The sequence below is a fragment of the Hippoglossus stenolepis genome, chromosome 21 (assembly GCF_022539355.2).
Source record: "Hippoglossus stenolepis isolate QCI-W04-F060 chromosome 21, HSTE1.2, whole genome shotgun sequence".
NCBI lineage: Eukaryota > Metazoa > Chordata > Actinopteri > Pleuronectiformes > Pleuronectidae > Hippoglossus > Hippoglossus stenolepis.
Genome location: NC_061503.1, coordinates 10,138,035 through 10,161,048, shown reverse-complemented (window position 1 = coordinate 10,161,048; position 23,014 = coordinate 10,138,035). Strand labels below are relative to the sequence as shown.

Below are 23,014 nucleotides of genomic sequence, written 5' to 3'. Positions count from 1 at the left end.
CCGGGGAAAGATATGTCACCTTAAAACAGAAGCTTAATTACAATCAGGAAATGTTTTATGGAAGCTATTACCGGATGACAGTCAGCAGTTTGTGGAGTGTGTTTGTACTAATTGCTTTGTAGAAACAAATATTCATCATCATCTGTCCAACCTGTCTTGTTCTAATGTGTCTCCTGTCTTCCTCTTCTGTCTCCTGCAGCCTGTCCAATCATGTGTCCTTTTTTCTTCCTCTCACCTTCAAGGGGAACTCTGGCGTTTGGAGGATGACATGGACTGCGACGATGAGCCCGAGCATGGCGGGTGCACACATGCGCGCCCACGCTCCCAGTCACCCTTTTCCCATTTCCGGGCGCGGGCTGCCTACCTCCGCAAGAGCGTCTCAGCAGACGACCACCTGGACATGGGCCTGGACGAGAGCTCGGGGACGGCGGGCGAGGGCAAACCAAGCCGTGGCAGTAAGGGCAAGCTGAAGAGGAAGTTTGTAAGTAGCAGCCGTGATTTCCAGTTTGAGTTTGACGAAAAGAAAATCAGTTGTCTTTGGAGCTTGTGTGAGGCTGAATTCACAAAATGTTCACATGTGCACAGACACACATTACAACACAATCGTACAACCTCACTCTCGGCTTTGGTTTGGACTGAAGCGTTGTGTGGATTGAAGTTGACCTTTTAGAGTTTGGTTCACTACATTTGGTCATTAGCAAAACATGGTCTTTCCTTATAACTTTCCCTTGACCTTGATGTAGAATGTAATGAATAAGGTCAAGGAATGACATGGAGGAGAATTCATAATGAAAAGAACTAAGGTGCGGATATTGTTAACGTGGAGTAATGCATAGTGGGACATTATTATCCCCTTTACCCTTGATAAAGAATGGTGTATCCTTAAGGACGCAATAAAGGAAGCATTAAAGCACCTTTCTTTCTGCTGATATTTGTTGGAAGGCGTGAGCAGCAGACTGGACGAACCTACATTAAAGATTGAAGACCTCTATATTGTCCCTTTGTCACTGGAGCAGGTAACTGGAGACCTCATTACCAGCGTAAGCTTTGTAATTGATTCTCCGGTGTCACAGGGGCAACAGGACACCAGGATACTGTAGGAGGGGACAGTCTGGTGGGGGAACCTAATGTGTACGATTAGAGTTTTGGGCTATACTACTGGATGTAGATGGATGCTGTCTAGAACATGTCTTGAAGGAAGATATTCAATTTCTGATTGCTTAGTGTAGTGAAGGAATACAATTTTGGGATCTGAAGATAAGTAGATGAGAGAACTTCCTGGTCTTCAAATAAGGGATTAAAGACTTTTTATTCATCCTCACGTGGGCTCATGAACCAGAACTCGCTGACCTGAGGCGGAGCACTTTTTGTTAGAAGTCAGAGAACGAGGTCAGAACCTGCAGATCCGTCACTGAACCGAAAGAGGAAAGGAAACAGCTGCAGCATCTTGACTTGAAATGGGGACAGCTCTGGATCTGATGACCTGCCGCGTGTGTTTCGGGGTGAGATCTCACGCAGTCTTGTCTCGCAGTAGCACACAGCATCAGAGGCTGAATCAGAAATGCCTTGTTAACGAATCCTTCCTTTTGTTCTTATATCAAAATATAGCACCGCATCCCTGAGTTTACCCTCTTATGCAACATAATACATTTGGCAGAATCCATTTCTTCAACCCATTTTTGTGCAGCTCCACAGGGAGTGCTTTTCTGCCAGCCAAATGGCAAACGGATAGAAATGTAAAAATACATAAACAGACCGTCAGATAGACAGGTTATATAAGACGTTGTTGTTTGGCTTGAAAACATTTCTTCTCCCCTTATAAACACCCCACGCCTATTTCTTTCAGTTTCTCTCACCCGGCAAGAGACAAGTATCATTTAAAAAACTTGTGAGAAAGTCAAAGAACGATTTCGGTTTTCACAGTAAGGGTGTTTCTCCCACGTCTTCCAGAAAAAAGTCATTTACCCAGGCTGTCTTCTCCCCGTCTCAGTCAGTCTGTTTACCTCTTTTTTTGTATTGTCTAAACAAAAAGCAAACCAGCGGCGTCTTCATGCTGGGTATGCGAGGAGAATAAATTTGGGGCGACTCATTGTAGCTCATCACTTGCACGCTCTTCGGGGCACCACTTGTTCCATGACAATTACAGCTTAGAAAACAGCCGCGGCTCAGCCCGTCGGCTCGAACAAACAGCAGGTGCAGCGTTTTGCTTTTGAGGCTGACGGTGACACGGCAGAGCAACAGTGCTTCGGTATCAGGTCAATGATGCAGCAGCACACAAGTTATTCTGAAGAGTTGTTGCTGGTGTCTGCTAAGTACACTTCTATCATTCAACAAGAAGAAACTAATGGATTTGTCCACTAATTATACAAAACAATATCCTCCAAAGGTATTGATTCGCACCATGTGATGATTGAAAGGGGCTGTGAATGTGCCCCAGTTAGTGTGCAGACCTTTAGAATGTATTTATAAATGAGGGGGAGACAATAGACTGTAAATAAAGATGGACAACGTGTCTCCACTTCTTCCCACTATACAGAAATGAAGCCAAAATATCCCTGATACAAACGCTGCCGCCTTCACATTCGGAGCCAGAGACTGTGCGGTAGCAATGATAACATGGAGCTATGGTAGTGAGAGAGACCAACTAGTCTCAGCTGTCAATCATGACGTCTCACCCAATTTATATATTATTCAAATAACTAATTCTAACCAAACCTACCATTGAAAATAAACAGTTAAACAAACATCGGTGTGATGAGAGCTACCCAAAATGACAGAAACCATCTTTATGGGACATGCACTTTGGTCTATGTCCCATTCACTAACATGGAGGAGGCCGGGTTTATGACCTATACTGCTGCTAGCCACCAGGTGGCGATTGAGACACTTTGGCATGTCATCCATCTTTATATACTGTCCATGGGAGAGACAATGTGTAATGTGAGTGTGTTGTAAAGGGGGGTGAGGTGAGGGTGAGCGAAGGGGGAGAGAATGTGTCCCCACACTTGTAACACTGCCAAACTGTGCATTACGCTGGAAGTTAATTATGTTCCGCAGCAGCAGTGCTGGTCGTCCGCAGTTACTTTCCCTCTCAAACATCACACTCATCAATCTGCCGCATATTTTCTTGGCTCAAGGTCACACCTCTGCTGTTCAGCTGCGCATGCTTCAATGAAGTTATTTTTATTTTTACATCGGAGGTTAAAATAGCAATAATTCCCTGTTTATTACTTACAAGAGAAGAAACGTTTGATTTTGCAAGAAAGTCATTCACATCTCTTTACTCTTTTCCCAGCTGATAGAGACAGTGCTCGACAAGAATCCTGTGTCTTGCTCAGTGGCACATCAGCAGCAGCTCTCATTTAATCTGCCCATACTAAAAGGATCAGACCAAAGATAAACAAATAATTAGAGCCTGACCGATATGGATTTTTTTGGGGAGTAAAACATTCCAAACACTGCAATATCGGCCGATACATAAAAATGCTAATGATTCCTAAGATGTTGTTATTAAACCCTTATGACAAAGAAATAAAATTGAAACTTGATATTCTAACCATAAACATTATTATAAATAACCATAGACATATTGAAAAAACAAATGTATAGATTTTGAATTGAGAATATAGATTATATTTAAACGTAAAATGTAAATGTAGATGCGCATCTTTTCTGTTTTGTTTAATCTGTAAAGTAGAAGAAAGGCTCATATCGGTGGATTTTATTGACCAATGATAATCTTGCGATAAAGCATTAATAGCATTTGGAGTTAAAGCTATCGCTGCAACTTGCAGGAAAGAGGAGAATTATCAACTCTGATGATAATTAATGGAAATGCACTTTCTGGATTGGATAGTGGTCGTTTTTTAGCTTCCTGTGCACGTGCAGTATGTGCATGGTTGTATGTCACATAAATATCAGGTATGTCTGCTTCCTGATGTGGGCACTGTAATAAATGCTGCCCGCAGTACAGCCAGAATCTGTCGCACCTCTTATCTCCTGCAGCTGTAAAGTAGTGAGTTGACATCAGGACTCGGATCTAGAGTCACCTTCACGCTGCTGGAAGCTTCTTGAGACGAAGACAAATTATATCTGAAGGGGTTGTCGTTGAAAATAATAATAATAAATAAGACTGTGGCTATAGGGACAAAACACGACACCTGTTACCTCAGGGAACATGTTTTTCCTTTCACTCTTCTAAAATACATTCAATATTTGTGAGTTTAATCTATTGACTAATGTAGATTACTTGTATTTGATATGTGCGTGCCAGAGTGTGTAACCTTTTAGGGTGATAAAACCTCTGTTAATATGTGTGTTGTTTTTTTGAATATACGTAATTGTGTCTGTGAGTGTACCAGATGCACTCAAAGCATAATAGCAGCACGCCAAGGGGCTGAGTAACCACATCATCAAAGTACAGGCCGTATCATTTCTGTTGATTGAGTGGCTGTAACTACATAATGCTTTGTCGGTGCTTATTCGCAGCACTTCAGTCTGACACACACTGCTCGCGAGGTGACTCACAAAGTTTCTCTATTAAATGAAACAAGGGGGAGTCAACGCCTCAAATTATTCATAAACCGGCGAAAGTCACAATTTCCTGATTCACTGGAAACCCACAGGAAACACCACGAGGCAAATCTCACACAGGTCACGTACGCAGACACATACTGACGAACATGAGGGCCTTCGGAGGAAACTCAGTGGTCGCCGGTTAGTCCAATGAGGCGAATTATATTCAGCTCGTAGTGTTTGGTCAAAAGGCTCAGGGTTGTCTGGATTGGTTTTGGAAATATGTCAGCGTTCCCTGCGGTTAAGCTCCGTCTCTGTTGTGAATCATTAATGCTGTCAGGAAACAGACACAGCGTGTGCTCACACATAATCAGTCTTAAACACGCACGGCGCACACATGAAAGATGGCAGGGGAACATCTGCCCCTCGTACAGTAATACAGATATTAGATATTGAAATGACGCCGGCGAGGTTTTAAATGGAAGGAGTGAGACAGCACTTTGGATCTCAATGCCCTGAGCTGTATGTAAATCAATGGCAACTCTAACACAAAGCACTCACCTGACGTCGGGCCCGAGGGGGGGGGGGGGACTTTTTAATATTTCCATCAAGGCCTCAGCAAAGCGGATCCTGTAGATTATTATTTGTAATGTTATCTAACCAGCCTGTCCATCTGCTCACAACATGATTCTTTAATCCAAGAATGCAGAATCTATTGTGTCCTAGAAAGGAAGGAAGATCCTCTTTAGTTGTCTTGGGAATTAGAGAGCAAAAGAGCAGCATCTTTACAGCTTGAAACGGGCTCCGTGCTCGACAGCTAAGTTGTTTATCCTTCATCTGTTTCCACCAGCTTTATGCTTTATAACTTGAGCTCTCTCTGGATGAAGTTTGTTGTTTTCACTGTGAATCATGGGGCTTTCCGTTTGTTTTCGTTGGCCATGTCACCGTCTGATGCATCCTTGCATGTATCTGATGCAAACCTCATGGACATGGAGTTAAACTGGGGTGATTATCCCTGCACTTAAAATCAAAGAAGATCAAGAAAGATAGAATCAGACAAAATACTCGTGTGAAATATTAAAATATTGCAAAGCTGAAGTTAAGTCTCTAACCTCAAGTTGATGGAATGACATGATTTTAGATGGTGAAGGGAATTCAGAGAAACATACACAAACTAATCTCAATTTGAAGAGACTGCATACCTCCACCAAGGCTGATTGACCACGTCATCACTATTGTGTACGGTGGCGGAGACGTTACACACAAGCGCATTAGCAGAAAACACAAATGCAAAAATCCACACAATGGAAACAAAATCTCAAGGGAAGTGAGTGACGACAGATATTGACAATGAAACTGTCAGATCTGTCAGGAGGAGGTGTGCAGGTGGACCCAAAATGCAGAAGCACAGTTCAGGTATTTTTATTGTGCAAAGGGCCTTGCAGAAAACAAGTGTCAAAAAAACAAAGTGAAAAAAATACACAGACAGAAAAACACCGGGAACCATAAAAGCAGGAAAAAGGGAACAAGGTGACAGGATCAAAAGAAAACACGAAGTACAGGGAATTACGAAGGCGAGCGAGAGAGGGTGAGGAGTGAACGACGAGGAACTGACAAAGGGAAGCACAGAGACTTATATACACAAGGGAGGTCGATTGAACACAGGTGAAACACATGAGGAACTGGTGCAGACGATCACAAGGGCGGGAAACAGGACAAAGGCAAGGAACATAATTTCTAAATCAAACAGGAAGCGGAGAACTCAGGGGAAAAAACAACAAATACAAATAAAAGCAAAAAGTGTCCCAACAAAATCCAAAAACTGAGTCCATTTTAATAAAGAATCGGTTCAGTAGTTTCTGTGTAATCCTGCTAAAACACTGACAAACAGAAATGAAAAAGAAAAAAACATTACAGAGACTGCACTCACTTAAATCAGAACCAGAAACCGGCATCCATTCTCCAATTGCCCACAGAGTTCAAGCCTAATATTTGCTTTGTTAAAAATCCGGTTCGGTCCAACAACCACCTGCAAAATTGGTTCCCTGTCAATTGCCAGATATTCTGCTGTCTACACTCGCGGCTCGCTTTTATATTGCTTTTCCTGTATTAGGATTCTGGCCAGTGTAGTCATCAGGTAGCTTGTCAGAGGGGAGAGGATGTGTGGAGTATGAATTACACCAGAGCCAAACTGACCGATTCAGTGCTTATACAGTAGAGTCGGGGCATTTATTCTCTCTAGAGCTGGCTTATACTCGTAAACGTTTCCGATGTCATTTGATTCAATATTAATATCAAAACAATTACTTGATGGGGCAGCTCTGCTTGTGCTTCAACAAAAGGTGAAGAGCCCATTCTGAGAGGAGAATGAATGCCACTCAAATTAAATGAGCAGAAAATAACCCCAAACAAATGCCACTCTTCAATTGGACACATCTACTGAAAGGCCAAGGATGAAGGGTGCTGAATGACGCAGCAGCAGTTTCAGAGCTCCACTATTTCCCTCTGTAGCGGCCTGGCTTCCAGGGGCGTCAATCGAAGCAGGATAGGAGAGTGCAGCAGCCTCGAGGCCCTGTGCAGCATTAGCACAGTAATTACTTGGGTAATTAGTCCGACAAACCCTGGCCCACGTGGAGTCAGGGGAGGACATTGTGATGGGAACTCCTCCGAGCTTGCGAATTATTATTATTATTTTAAATTCCACCTTCTCATCAGACTCCAACGGACCAAGGTGAAAAGGGTCACTGGACGAAGTCTGTATTCCTGTCGGATAGTTACGTAAACAAATCTAACTTATGCTGCTTTCAGACATGCACTGAACTCCGCACATTCTCCTGAAATGATCCGGAGGGGCTGTATGTGAGAACACAAATCTCTGAGTCAGTGCCCTGGAGTTTCTCCTGCCAGTCCCGTTGTAAAATGTCCAAAATGTCCAGAGTGAGCCCGTGTGAGAATAGAGTTATAGAATGGAATTATAGAGAGATTATTGTTCTTCATACATGAAAGACAATTGTGTTCCCGGACAGTTCATGTCTGAAACGGTCTAGATATTCTGTCTTTGAAAAGTAATAATGCTTGCTTGCTTAAGACCACAAAACAACCACCTTGTCTGCCCTGCACTTCTACGGTGCAACAGAAGTAGTTGCACATGTCCTCTTCAAACAGGCACTTTGCTCATATTTAGCAGTGCCTATATATAATTTCTACATTATTGGAAGGCTGATTTTGTTCATAAATCTAAACTTGTCCTGTCCAAGATTGACATATTTTACATTTTACAGGTAGCTTAACTCTGACCCACCAAGAATTGCATCAATGCAAGCACACAAACTAAAAAAAAAAAATTACTACAATTAAATCTCAGCCAACTGTGAGGACTGTAAGGAAGATCAAAAACAATCTGCACTGCAAGTATTGATACTAATGCAACTTGAGAAAGAGAAAGAAACTCAGGAACTTTCTTTCTGGCATCTGACACTTTTCTATCTGAACACCTGCCTTTTAAGCATCACTTTGCACTGTGCATGCTCTTTGTGTGGTTTATATTATCTGTGTACACTCTCATGCAGACAAGAGCAAAGGTCTAATCAGTCAGTAATAAGAATGAACATATATTTATCAGTGTAGAAGCTCACTGTGCCACATACAGTCAGTAATTTTATCTCCTTGTGGGCGGCATGGTTTTGCTGTGATTAGCACTGTTGCCTCACATCAAAAAAGGTTATTGGTCTGATTTTCAGCCTTTTCTGTTTGGAGTGTGCACGTTCTCCCATGCACTGTGCAGGGTTTCTCCCAGGACTCCAGCTTCCTCCCACATGTCGGTTAATTAGAGTCTCTAAATTGACCATAGGTGTGAATATTGGAGTGAAAGCTTGTCTCTATATCTTGGCCATGCAGTACATTGGCCTCCTCCTCGGGGATTGGCTCCTACAGCCCCTTCCCACGACCCTTACATGGATGGATGGATGGATGGAAGAATCGTTATTCTCTGCAGCCGCCTGCCTCTGTTCATTCTCATTCTGGCCACACGGTGGCAGCATAATGCCACACAACAGAGCCCTGTCACTTGGCTCATCTCTAGAACTTCCCTCTATGTGTGTGAGCGTGTGAGTGTGTGTGGCTGAGCTGTTACCTGGGTGGTGCTTGAGGTTTCTCTCTGGTGACTCATTCATCCTGAGATGACTAACACACAGACACCACAGTGGACAGTCATAACTGCCATCGGAGCCAAGCTTCGGCTGCGGGATGGCCCCACTAGCATTCATTATCTGTGGAGACTTTTATTGGAGGGCACAGCGGCGGGCGAAAAAACAGGCGAGAGAGGGGAGCCAGACCCTCGGCTGCTTTGTAAAAATAAAACAGTGGTATTTTTGTTTGCTCAGCATTCCTACGCTGAACACCGCTTTTGACGACCAGGGCTGTGAGCTGGTGGCTCAGCAGGCTCACGCTCTTAAAGTACTGAAATCACAGCTTTGAGTCTGGTTCATAAAGTTTTGTGCATGGCCGCCTCTCTCGTGTTCCTGTGTCTGTCACTCTCCCCTGGAGCACAGATGTAGGATGGATGAACATGGCCGTAAAAAAAAAAAAAAAAAAGAAGATGAATGTGAATAAACAAACAAAGGCAACCACTAAACTGAGCAAACTCCACACATAATTTTTCATTACCAGCATCGGTGGCTGTTTAGGAGCCCAAGTATTCCGTTTTCAAAGTTTGGTTCGGGAGAGTGCACCACTCTCATGGTTTTGCTTGGAAAGTGCAGTTATGGTTAGGTCGGTGAAGGCTGGCTTTTTGGCACACACTCGTACGCACTCACCTCAACACCCGAACACACAACTCACACCATCGCACACCATTCATCACCATTTTCTGCCAATCCTCTCCCTCCCTTTTTTCCTCCGTGTTCCTGAAAGACCGAATCTCTGGTTTGATGGATGTGAGTTTGGCCAAAGAAGAGAACCACACTCGTAAAAATCAGTAATCGTTTAAATGCACTTAGCCGTCTCTTTGACACACAAACACGCGCTCACCCAAATCGGGCCGAGAATGGCACGGGAATGTTTTCTGCGGCCACTTGAGTTGCCGGTGGTAACCAGTGAAATGGTGTTCATTAACTATGTAGATTCAGAACTGCCCCTCTCCTGATCCGTCTCTCTTTCCAGCTCTCCGTCACTCGCTCTCTCTCTCTTCAGGTCTTTTCTCCCCACAGTCGTGAGAGATCCTCGTCTTCCGACAGCAGTTCGTGTGACTGCAGGGCGTTTGCTGCAGCGCCGGTGCTGTGACTATACTTGGAGACGTGTGATGCAGGCTTCCGATGACAAACTTGATGATGTGGATCTCTGTACCTCGGGCTCCACCGTTAACGCCGGGTAACCTCAGCTGACTTTCCAGTTGTCGTCAGTTGGTAGAGATTTGGACGCTCTTTCACGTCACCTCCTCTTCCCTTTAACACTTCCTGGTGTTTGATCAGTGTCTTCAAGCAGGGTGTGAGGTGGCGGAGGCTGACGGAGTTGCCTCTCTGCCGGAGCTTCCTGTAGTTCTTCTCTGAGTCTCGCTTTAAACTATATAGGAAGTTTTCCCCTTCATAACAGCTTTAATCAAATGTAGGTACAATTTCAGGGGCTGCATCCTTCGGAGGACGCTGTCCACCCAGCCCACCAAGCCCGTCTTCTCCTTGATAGGCCAAACCAAAATGAGACGGTCTGGTCTACAGAGGCTTTCGGCGTCCCCAGCTCGTCCCGCCCTTATTGCTGTTACCTAGAAACAGAGCGGAAGTTGGACACAACGAGAAAGCTTTAATGCCCCTTGGTTTTTTACCAAGTCTAGCTGTTCGGTTGAGAATCATGAAACTCATTGAACATCTAGTCGCTTGCCGGCACCATCATCGCTCTGAAAAACGGTTCACCACCGAAGCACAATGAATTCTGGGATAGGTTGGGCCGGGAGATATCCACCTGTTGGATCCTTTGTTTCTCGGGGATGACAGGACACATTTGTCGGCCGCATTTGAAGGAGCCTTCGAAATGAAAGGCCACTGTGACGCAGTCGGTCTTCAAATGCACCCTCCGAAGGGTCCTGCCCGTGAATTGAGACACAATTATTCTATATAGGCCATTTCCTACAATTCAAACACTGGATGGTGAAAGAAAAATGGTGAAAATGTAGAAAAACGCCCTATCTCGCAATGATAAAGAAAGTCAAAAAAATTATTCCTGGATTGACCCCCTTATTCACACTAGAATTCAATGGGTTCTTCCCTGATTTATACTGCATCCTTTAAAGTTTGATGGTAATCCATCCAGTAGTTTTTGTATAATCTTGTTTACAAGCAAACCAACCTACAAATGTAGATGAAGATTCTAAAAATTCAAAACAGCATACGCTATGAGTTTATTGCTGCTTTATTAATTTCCCTCTCTGAACACGACTTTGTAGATCTGCTTACAGAACAAACAACATTTTCTTGATAGGAGCAAGTTAAGAGTAGCGCTACACGCAGCCCTCGTCTTCTCTACCTTTTCCATCCAGGCTGAGAGGAGAGGCAGTGTGTGAGCTATAGGGAACATGCAGCCGACCAGCAGCTGTTCATCTGTCATGGTGATGGGTCTCTTGGCGAGCCCTTTTCCAAACAGAGGCTCACACATTGGCTATGTGAAGGCATTTCACATGCCTGTGAGCATGCAAACGCAGACCAGCCCCCTCCCCAACCCTCCACCTCTCTCACCGCACAAGTGCTTCATCCCAACGCCCTTCCATCGCTTTTCTGTGGTTTCACAAATTAACTTTTTTTAAATGCCCCATTGCAATTTTATCAGCTTCCCCTAGGAAATTCATTCCTGTGCCTGGCCTGAATGATTGAAATAGGTAGATATGGGTAAAAAGATATAGACATAGATAAAAGGTTGAAGATAAGTTGTTGGACGGCTAAATTGGAAACCTATCTGCCATCTGTATGGATGTTGGGCTAAAGCAGAGGTGAGGGTGAGGCAGCTGAACAGGTGGCTGTTTCAGGGTTGCTGCTCTTTGCCTCTGTTTCATTCAGATGCTCAGCTGATCTCATGTTAGTGTCACATCAAGTCCTCCTCCTCCTCTGTGGAGAAATGTGTTTTTTCAGCCACTCTGGGATCATTTTCTTTTTTTTCTTCTCTCTCTCTGCTGCCGCACTGCACCGACGTTTGTTTGCCTCAGTGTTTTCTGAAGCCTCCCTTTTCACCCGGGTGGTGTCTGACTGTGTCGCTGAATTCCAAAGGTCATTTAGATGATATGAGCTGATTCATCATCACGATCCAGACAGAGCCAGCACACTCACACACACACACACACACACACACACACACACACACACACACACACACACACACACACACACACATGCGCACACACATGCAGTTGATTCATTTCATTTAATCATGGAAAAAAATGCCCCTGAGGCCCATCGGAGAACTTTTTTTTCTTAGAAATAAGGCTTCAGTTTCATTTGTCTGTTAGTTTTTCTATCGCTAAGTTATTTGTAAAGGTCGGCTCTTTTCCTGTATCTACATGTTTTATTTTCAAGGTTTATTTTCTTTAGTAGCCACCATTGAAGTAATCCAGCACTGGACAAACACTATCGATTTCTCCTGCTCCACCTCTCCTTTGCATATCCCTTCCCACACGACGTATGTTCTTCCCTCCCTTCCATCGTTCCTCCCACCTTTGTCGGCCCTCTCTCACGCATCGTTACACTCCTTCACCTCTCTCTGCTCCAGCCCTTCTCTTTGCCATCTGCCCCTCCATCCTCCCCTCTCAGTCTCCCACCTCTATGTCCGTGCACCCCCCCACCAACTCCCCCTCCTCCTCCGCTGACCTGCCCTTAATCGCTCCGCTGCAGTTGCACCTACAGAATCCAACCAGCTGTCAAACAGATCCCTGCCTGTTGAGGTTAACCTTAAGTGGGCCAGAGCCGGGGCCGGAGCCCGGGTTTTGAGTGGTTCTCAGGGTCTAGGACCCTTGGGCACAAAAGGAAAGGCCAAAAGTATTTCTTTGAGAGCACCAAATCTCCTGTCTCCTCTTCTCCCTTTCCCGGGGCCCCCCATCCTCCATCCCTGCCTCCCTCTCTCTTCCTCTCCGTCCCCCCCCCCTGTCCTCCCCTCTGCCCCCTCCAGACTCTCTGTCTGCACTGACACTGCCTTTAATAAGGGGGGAGCGGGGTGCAGTGTTTATTTGTGCGGTGCGAGGTTAAAAACTTCCCCCTTAATTGACATTCCGGTAACACTTTCCAATAATGGGGCGAGCAATTTCCTTGAAATTGATGTGTGTCCACCGCAAGGAAAAACACAGCTTCTAGCTTTCACTCACCCATGGATGACCCATGCTTGCGCTGCGTCTTTGTCCGTGTGTGTGTGTGTGTGTGTGTGTCAGCGTGAGAAATTGCTCTTTCGTTGGCAGTAGCAGTGCGTTTTTTGTTGTTGTTTATTTGCGCGTAAGAAGGAAAGAACGCATCTTACTCCGAACTCCGTCACCCTGCTGCTAATACGTGTTTGTGTGTTTGTTAATACGAACGTGTGCACATTTCTTGGTTTTGGTATTAATTAACACTAAATGCATTGTTAGCCTGTTTTATGCTTTTAGGCCTTTTATTTCTGTACCTTGTTTGGTGGTCTTTGCAAAATAATTCAAATATTTTCATTTGCAGTCACCCCACACACCAGTCAGTGACATGACAAGATGCTAAAACAAATCCACAGTAGAAAGCCTATTTTGCCGTCCGCTCCGTCAATGTGTGTCTGTGAGAAAGTATGCAAACACAAACATCTCCCTCTGCTGCAGACTGCATCCTTGGCCTGAACACTGACCACTGGATGGGACTTGTGGTGTAATGACTGTTGGTGTTAAACGAATGTGCGTGTGTGTGTGTTCAGCAGAGTAATAGACAGAGCGAGAGTCAGCGTGTGTCAATAACTAGGTTGGTAAGTGTGATAAATATGTAAGTATCAATGTGTGCGTGTGTGTGTGTGTGTGTGTGTGTGTGTGTGTGTGTGTGTGTGTGTGTGTGTGTGTGTGTGTGTGTGTGTGTGTGTGTGTGTGTGTGTGTGTGTGTGTGTGTGTGTGTGTGTGTGTGTGTGTGTGTGTGTGTGTGTGTGTGTGTGAGCATGTGTCTGCGTCTGTGTGTGGCTTCAGGCAGACGCTAGCTGGTTCCTGGCCTTGTCATTCTGTCTCCCACACACTCTCTGATGTGGTTAGAGGCTGCGGCTTTCACTATGGAGGGGGATAGCCACCGCACACACTCACACTGTTCTCACATGTCTGTGGAAACACACATTGCGCGCTGGTATGCAGTCACATTCTCAGAAATGCAGGCGCACATACTGAACTAATGCGCACCCACACACACACACACACACAACGCTCACCCCAAAGGATGTAACAACACAACAGCAGCTTGCCAAAGCGTCTGACGGGACGCCGTAGCGCTCTAGTAGACTGACACACACACAGCGCTAGACGCCATCCGTGGTGCTGGTGGGCTCCCACAATAAGCGGTTAGTTAAATAATATCAAAGACAGATGTTGGCTCGGGTCCCATCTAACTTTGTATGTGTGTGTTTTATCGTGTGTGTGTGTGTGATTAAGAAACCAAAGGGGCGTACTGATATGCATATCCATGGGAACACGTCTCCTTGGAAATTCTTACACGTGTAGATGATTGTCGCTCATTTGTTGCATTAAAAAATGTGTAGAAATTAGAAATAACTCCGCCTCAACTCTTTTAGCATTTGGCCGAGAGTGTGTCTTTTATCGAAACAGTTATTTTGTGGTTTTTTGTGTCTTTTCCAATGTTATGCACAAAATTGTTCCATTTCTATGACATTAAATCATCTCTCCATCACTCGAGGGAAACCTGACTAATCAATTCACTAATATTATTGATTTTAAAAATAGTTTTTTTAATTCAATATTGATGATTATTTTATAGTTTATACTGTGCCCAGAGTTTTGACATGAACTGATTCACTTTCCAAGAATAAGAAAAAACAACAACTGTAGACCCTTATATTCAGTCACACACACACACACACACACACACACACACACACACACACACACACATCCATTCCTGCTTGGATACACAGACTAGAGAGGTTTTTTTACTCACGTTGACAGTGGTGTGAGCAGATACTGCTTTACTGACCTCTCCTGGTTACAAAGTGAATTGGACATGTATATTCACACTAATCTCGAGTAAATATCTACCTTAATGACATATCCCACTCTGCTACTCTTCAAATGTGGTGTGTCTCATGAAAAGGGAGGGTATAGAAGGGGGAGGAGGAAGAGGAGGAGGAAGAGGAGAAGGGTTGGAGGTGTAGTGTAAAAACTATCTTGTTTATCATCGCATTCTTCAGCTCACCCCTCACCTCTCCCTGTAAGGTGATTCTCGCTTATCAATAACAGCCACCGCCAATCCCAAAGTAGTTTGTATCTGTTAGAGGGCTCTTGAGGGGCCCTGCTGTCCCTCATTTTCTGCAAGCCTGTCTCTTTAAGGTGGTGTTTGTTTATGCCGAGGCCCAGCTCAGCGAGACCTGTGCAGGCTCAGTGCTGGGCTCCTTTCATAGGGGCTCCATTTTGTTCTTAATAAAATGGCACTCAGTGGCCGGGGGACTGGCAGGCACCCAGCTCCCTGGGAAACCAAAGAATGCCGGCCTTCATTTAGCGACAAACAGCCACTGCCTGAGGAGGCTAGTTCTCCACTCTGCTCCTCAATACTGCTGCTGCTGAGGCCTGTGTGTGTGTGTGTGTGTGTGTGTGTGTGTGTGTGTGTGTGTGTGTGTGTGTGTGTGTGTGTGTGTGTGTGTGTGTGTGTGTGTGTGTGTGTGTGTGTGTGTGTGTGTGTGTGTGTGTGTGTGTGTGTGTGTGTGTGTGTGTGTGTGTGTGTCACTGTGGAATGGGGCCACGGTTGAAGGAGTCAGGTATGGCAGCTCCTCACATGGCTTGTCTCTTGTTGACGTTTGCTTGCACCATTCTGTCTTTTCAACTTGCTGTCTCTCTGTCTGCGTCGCTGTCTCAGCTGCCCACTTGAAAACATGCAGCACCACTTCTCCTCGTCCCCTGCCTCTCTCGCCCTCACTCTCTCCATCACACGGTGTGAATGGTGGGAACAGAGCAGCCATTAAGATGCATATTTAGAAGAGCTTACCCCCCCCTTCTCCTCCCATCTCCCATACACACTCATAATACACACATACACATACTGTAAGTCACTAAGAGTGCCTGTCACCAGGGACGCACGCATCATTACACACACACACATTCACACAAACTGAGGCAGTCTTGTTGGAAAGCTGCTTGTTATTGGCTGTCTGAGCTCAGACAGGACTTTTCCTTATCCCGCCATCTAGTTAACCTCCTCACTGATCTTTTCTTCATTTTAAACCTGTATTTTAACGGTGTTTGTGTTATCAGGACAAGGGAGACCTATGATTTGATCACATGCTTGCGGGGATACCTATAGCTCAGCTGACAAGGTATTAAACACTGATTCATCTTTTGGAATGGAGAAAAAGACATGAAGTCTGTCCTGTGGTCTGAGAAGGTTTTGGTGATAGGATCACAACGCTGTCTGAGCCCAATTATAAACACGGGGAGGGTAAGCAGATGCCAGACAGAAATCAACTTGCTGCCAAAACAGAAACTAAACACAAATGGAATGATGAAAGTGCTTTTGTGGGATAGTAGATAAGAAAACAAGTATGGGAGAGAGGGGGAGAAAGGTAGACAAGAACAGTTATTGGTGCATTTGTCATTATTAACTGGATGAATCCTGAACAGGAGCAGACCAATGAATAAAGAAATAGAACAAAAACAAGTTTGTCAAAGTGATTTACGTGGAAATGCTGAGAGATGACAGAGGATGATGGAGAAAAGGAAATAAAAGGAGGAAGCAAGGGGAGAACTATGTTCTGTCTGTCATCTTCTGCTAATGCGACACACATGAGAGGTCTCGGAAACAATGAGTCACCCCAGAACGGTACTGTCGCCCCTATCTGGGCCCAGCAGCCTGTCTCTGCAAGATGGCCCTGTTATTGTTATTTAGCAACTGTATATGTATTTACATTTTCTTCCGCTTATTCAAGGTCGTGTCTCAGCAGGTTGTTTCAGATGTCCCTCTCCCCAGTAATGCCTTCCAGCTCATCTTGGGGGACCCCGAGGTGTTCCCAGGTCAAATCCCCATGTAGCCCCCACCGGCAAGTTTTGGGTCTGCCCAGGGCCTCCTTGCAGTTAGATGGGCCCAGAAAACCTCAAATGCAAGATGCCCGGGAGGCATCCAAATCTGAAACACCTATGGATCATTTGATGCAAAGGAGCAGCTCTCTGTTTCCCTTCTGATGCCCAAACTCCTCACCCTATCTCTAAGGCTGAGCCCGGCACCCTATGGAGACAGTCATTTTTTTGTATCCGCAATTTCATTTCTCCGGTCACTACGAGCTCTTGACTATCGGTGAGAGTTGGAACAGTCATACTCCCATGAACCCCTCAGCACTCCAGCGAGGACAGAAACTTGGTCCACTGGTCCACAACAAGGACGGAATCTACTATGCCTGCGTTCCAGGATATATTTGTTTCTATATATATATCTGTATACATATTTGTAGTGTGTGTGTGTATACATATATACATTCCTATACACAGTACTGTACTGCAGTATACACACAGACGCAAACACACCGATGTCACTAATCATTGGGTAAGCTGCATTGTTCTTTGCTGTCGCCAATGGGGAGATGCTCGAACCATGATCTCATCACACGTGATGCTGACTGACATTGCCCACAGTGTGTGTGTGTGTGTGTGTGTGTGTGTGTGTGTGTGTGTGGAGGGAGGTTTTTGGTGTTGAGAGGTGAAGAGCACTGCAGTGACAGTCACTGATGTATAGACGGACAGGTGAGAGTTGAACAAAGAGGGAGGATGCTTGTAAACCCATCGTATGAAGCTGTCAGTTGTCTCCTCCTTCAGCTGCTGTACTCTCTCATTATGAAGCATTTCAAAACAAAAGCCTCCCGCTCTCCCACATTGTCACATTCACACACACACAAAAGTTTTACAACCTTTCCAGCACTTTGAGAGTGTGTTCACTGCCTGATTGAGAGCGAAAGCCCTAGTTATCACTTTTTTATTATTGCAAACTGGCACACATTGTTCCAACACAATAAAATAATCACTTTCTGTTAACCTCGTGTGCCTTCTAAGCTGCAACAAGCTGCCATTGTGGTGATTGATTGGCAGGCCTAGCTGCTTGTACAGTACTTGTACAGTTATGTGGGGAGGTAAAGCAATCAAGAGCAAGTTGCAGAGCGCTGGCGGTGGCCTTTTCCATGGGGCCAATTAGAGGGGAGATTTCCCAACAGATTGCTCTCTGTCTATGTCTGGGGCTGTGCTTTGGTTTGATCCCATGAAATTAGCCTGAAACAATAGGGCCGCGCCATCCACTCTGCCTCTATCTACAATCTGTCCACTTTCTATGTCCTTCAACATCTTTCCACCATCTCGTTTTCTCTGTGGTTTTCTTTTTTGTTTCCTCACATTCACTTGTACCTTTTCTATTTCTTTGCCAACTTTCTGTCTTTGTCAATTTCCTATTCATTCTCTCCTTATCTCATCTCCCCTGTTCTCTCCTTCCCTGTCTCTCCATACCCCCCCTCCCCAAACTCACACCCCTTCTTGGAAAACTATTTTTATTGAAGGTCATTGGAGCGAAAGCCCCATTGCGTTCCTCCAAGGAATGTCGTCGGGCATTGCCATCCCTGCACATAAGGCAATCACAGTCCAGACTGTTCTCATGGAACAAGCCACTAAATGTTGTTGGAGCAGGGGCGTGTTTCCCCCCCCCAAACAACCTCTTTAGATGCATCTCTTCTGGGAGCACGTCCTCTCCTCTCCGCCTTTTTGACCTCCAAACACCCGCGTCGCCACAACACAAGGTCCAAAATTATCAGGGTTATTTTTTTTTTACTTTGAAACTCTTTTATTTCACATCACTCTTCTATCCCAAATGTCTCAACATTTCAAACGTTGGCCATTTCTCAATCATTTTTATTTTCAGTCACCTTTAACTGGCTGGAATTTACTCTCTTTCTTAAAATACTCTGTTGGGTTGCTAGGCAATAGCTCGTTCAGTCTGCAGACAGCGTGTGGGTCAAGAGGCCGGATGGATGAGTGGAGTAAACTAGAAAAAAAGACAACAGGGAGAGAAGGAGGAGGTGAGTGTGAGAGAGAGAGCGAGAGAGAGAGAGAGCAAGGAGAGGTTGGGTAGAAAATACCAGGCCAGAGAGAGAAGAGCTCAAGGAATGAGGGTGGATATGGAAAGGATGAAGTGAAGAGGGATTTGGATGGTGAAATGAAAGATGGGATGAATCAGGGTGGTCCATGTGAGCGAGCATATGAGACCCAGAGAATAAGACCATAAAACCGTTTTGAGGTGTCGGTTTTGTTGGGTGCTACAGAATGCGCAGAATTTCTACAGTTTGCACCTCTTGTCGACTCCGCCCAATTTCTCTACACAATGGAAACATTTGGGAAAACAGCTGAATTGCCTGAGCCCCTAAACTCTTATGATGATTGACTTTGAGGTAAACCATTGAGAATTGGACAAAATAAACAAGAGTATTTTTAGCTCAGATGTTGGAAGAAGGTGTATTTGGTTCCAAAGAATAATCTTTTTGATGGCATCTGTGAGCAAGGACATACAGTACAGAGGAGATTAAATAGAATTACAGGACAGTGATGTTAATTTGTGTTGCTAGAGAAAACAACAATCAACAAGTTCATAGATACTACTTTAAAATAAATAGTCAAGTAAAACCTCCTAGAAAATTGAGATACAATCCATCCTTTGGTCTTGAAGCCCACCACACGCAGTGTTTGTTTAGGTTGGGTGCTGAAAAGGTTGAGAAACACTCATGGAGATGATGAATTGGCGGGTAAACTGTTCACCGTGAGGACTTGTAAGTTGTTGAATTCCTCCGGTTTATTGCAGATTTCAGCACAGATGCCAAGCCTCTAAAGCTGCATTAATGACCTAACACACACTTACATGTGTACACTGGACACACGCTTAACAACACACCTGTATATACTTATGTGTACACACACTTTCTCTTTTCTCTGAAACACACACCCACACATGTCCTCATTATATTTTCTTCACACCAGCACACAAGCTACTAAATCAGACGTACTTCCCCATCAAAGCAGCTCCTATGTATAACACATTACAACTCCTACACTCTCCCCACCCCACCCCGTTGGTTTTCCCCTTATCTCTTTTTTTTTTTGCCAAAGGTTTTTATAGAAGATCAGACACACAGCAGATACCTGCAGACATTAGGGCTTTCCAATCACTCAACAGCAGTATTGTGATACAGGAGAGCAGGCAAGGGGACACGCTTGTCGCTCAGTAGCAGCCGAAAGGAGCACTGCCTCCATCTTGACAGATATCTCTCCGCTAATGTCCCCCAAGAGAGGCCATACCTGCCCTCTTGGTGACTGATGCACAGAGTGAGACAAGAGGGACATGTGGGGATCTCCTGAAAGATTGTACCACAAATTCAAGATGCACATATGCTATGTAAGTGTATCCCTCTGTGTTCGTGCGCTGTGTGTGTGTGTGTCCATGACTTGGACTAGAGTCAGTTCTGCTGACGCCACACTCAGTTTAGTCCCTAAGAAACATTCATGGTTTGTTTGTTTTTCCATCAAAACATTTTGTAACGTTAGATAATCTGGTTGTAATTACTTGTTGAGAGATGGGATGAAATTTAAGGGTTTTTTTCCTTGAAAAAAACATCACAGTAGTCACACTGTGTTTTTATATCCATATGGCTTAACACAATAAGGTATTTACTGAGGCATCAGATCATTGTTTCCTGCAGTGTTAACATAGTAAAATAAAGAGGTCCTCAGAGAGAATTATTCAAGCCTTATTCATTATAATATTCAGTTTATTCATCTCACAACAGAAGCGACTAAAAGCCACAGCGCAGAGTCAGGAGTTTGAGACAACAAACATGGCGACGGTGGAGGAGAAAGAAGGAAAAGTGGCAGCTTTGTAAACGGCGGTGTTCCAACTTACCAACTCTCAAAATCTCTCCTCAAAACGTTCTGCCATTGTTGAAAGTTCTTCCTCTTGTCTTATAATTGTCACAAATGAACTATTGGCTACACTGCCCCCCCCACAATTGTTGAGCAACGTTGAGCACAAATGAGCATGAGGGATGCGTGTGTTCAAGATTGACTTTTGCACCCCAGGAACTGCAGTGTCCCAGTGAAGGTGACTTTTATGATGCACCTCATTGCTTCCTGCCACAAGTCAAAAGTGCCTCAGTGATTTTGTGTCGCAATGTAATGACAATACAACAGGATGCAACACCAGTCTGAACAAGCAGAATAGGACAGGATTCTTTGGCCCCGCTTGTGCTCTAATTTGCTGGCTGACTGCAGAAAGACAACACTGTCTCTTTAATGTGGGGAGGGTCAAAGGTCGCTGTATTGCATTTGTAAGGTCAGCGGTTGAGGTCACGCTCAGCTCTGGGCCTTCCTGCTGCAGACAGCTGGGTCATGCCACCTACATAGAGTCCAATTATCCCTGCCAGCTAATAACTGCTCTGCTCGTTCCATCGCACAGCACACGTGCACGCATGCACACACACACACACACATACACACACTCGATTTGTGCCAAGTTTTTAGGACACAGAAATCCCAAGCGAAAACGCAGCCAGCAAAACAACAAAGCAGAACAATAAACTTCAGATCTATTCCTGACAGCTCACAATGTAAAAGCTTAACAGTTATACATATGTTTTATATATATAGTCATCCCGAATTTATATTATGTGTAAGAAAAGGGTGACATATTTCCTGTGCTACGCTCGTACAAAATCGTACCCATAGGTAAGAAGGGTTTTATGTCGACTGTCTATAACATAGTTTATGGAGTGTCCAATGAGGTTAGCAGCTCCATAGATCAAATGATCTGAACATGACCTTGTCCTACGCCCTATGCTATTGCATCATCTATTTGTGTGGGTTACAGCAGCATAGAAATATGCGTCCTGTGAGGGTGGGTGGCCCTTTTAAACAGTGGCTGAAGGAAAAATGTAACTTCCCTGATTCCAATATTCTTTCTAGTTATTTTATAAATTATTTTGCTTCTTTTCCCCTCAATTTTGGATGTGCTCTCTTCAACATTTTCCACCTTTTCTAATATATGACTCCCGCTAGCTACCCCCAAACGTATTCTGAGCCGCAGCTTACGTCTGCTGCGATTTCACTGCAACTGTAAAAACTGCAATCTCCTCTCTTGTAGAGCTCTCGTTGGAAATGGGCAGAAATGTCAGATCTCCTACAGTCTAGGGTAACTGCGTTTCCTACACAGAGGTCAGGCCAGTTTGACGAGAACACAGCCTTCTCAACAATATATTGAATTATTCAGCAGGTGGGCTCACCTTATAGATCCACACCGTCTGAGAATCTGAACGCCCTGTCTGGTTTAGTAAGTTTTATAAATGTTTACGACAACTAACTCGCATACCAAGCAGACGACTTTCTCATGGCGTGCATACATTGGAAAGAATTTGCTGAATTTTAGACATCAAATATACCTTTCAAACACCATGTCCACACAGACACAGCTATAGGCAGTATTGCAGAACCTACGTGTAAGAAAAAAAGTACAGAATAAAAGAGCGAGAGAGAGAAGGCCAGAGAGAGGAGATATTTTGAGGTGTATCCTGGCTGTCTCGCTCTGACTAATGCCCTCTTCAGTGAGGTGGAATGGCACATAAGCTCCCATTAATACAGGAATGAGTTGAATTTAGCTCCGTCTGCCTGCACGGCTGGCCTGGCCAGCCCCCCTGGCTTTCCATGAAGTGTGGGGTGCAACACTTACTGAAAAGCTCTGTGCTGCGCTCCGGCATGCCACACCCTCCTGACACCCCCAGCGCTCTCCTTTGTTCTCTAACTATAGCTGCAGCCGTGCCAAGGCCCCCCGACTTTAATATTCCACCATAAAACAAGTGATAATGAACATGAAAAGCACCCAGCGCTGGTAGTTGACTGAGCCGCTAAGCACATACAGCCTTGTGCATACACGCATATGCAATCAGTGCTGCGTGTATGTGCACGCAAAAAGATACATTAAACGTATACACTCGTGCAACACAGGTGTACAATCAAAAAAGGAAAGTGTGGAGAGAGGGGATGAGAGGTGTAGAGACCTGGGAGTGGAAAATGATTGATCTGTTTTAAGGGTCCTATAAATCCACCAGCTGATGTGGGTATAAATGGGGGCACAGATGTCTTTCCTACCTGGCAACCCATCTCACCATCACAACAGGGATATTTATACTGTCCATCCTACTGTAAGACCTTGACAAACCCTTCACATGTCAGGAATGGACAAGGAAGCTAACAGACTTGCTTTGATCCTACTTTAATGCAGCGAAAGTCATGGTCCAAGTTGTC

General features: G+C 44.7%; 1 protein-coding gene across 1 annotated transcript in view; it reads left to right on the top strand.

Annotated features, from left to right (window-relative positions):
- The window catches only part of LOC118101061 (ankyrin repeat and fibronectin type-III domain-containing protein 1), a 117,801-nt gene that overhangs the window by 16,136 nt on the left and 78,651 nt on the right, over positions 1-23,014 (top strand). The window contains exon 3 of the mRNA XM_035146697.2: positions 243-481. Within this exon, the coding sequence (XP_035002588.1) occupies positions 243-481 (239 nt within the window). The remainder of the gene's footprint in view (positions 1-242; positions 482-23,014) is intronic.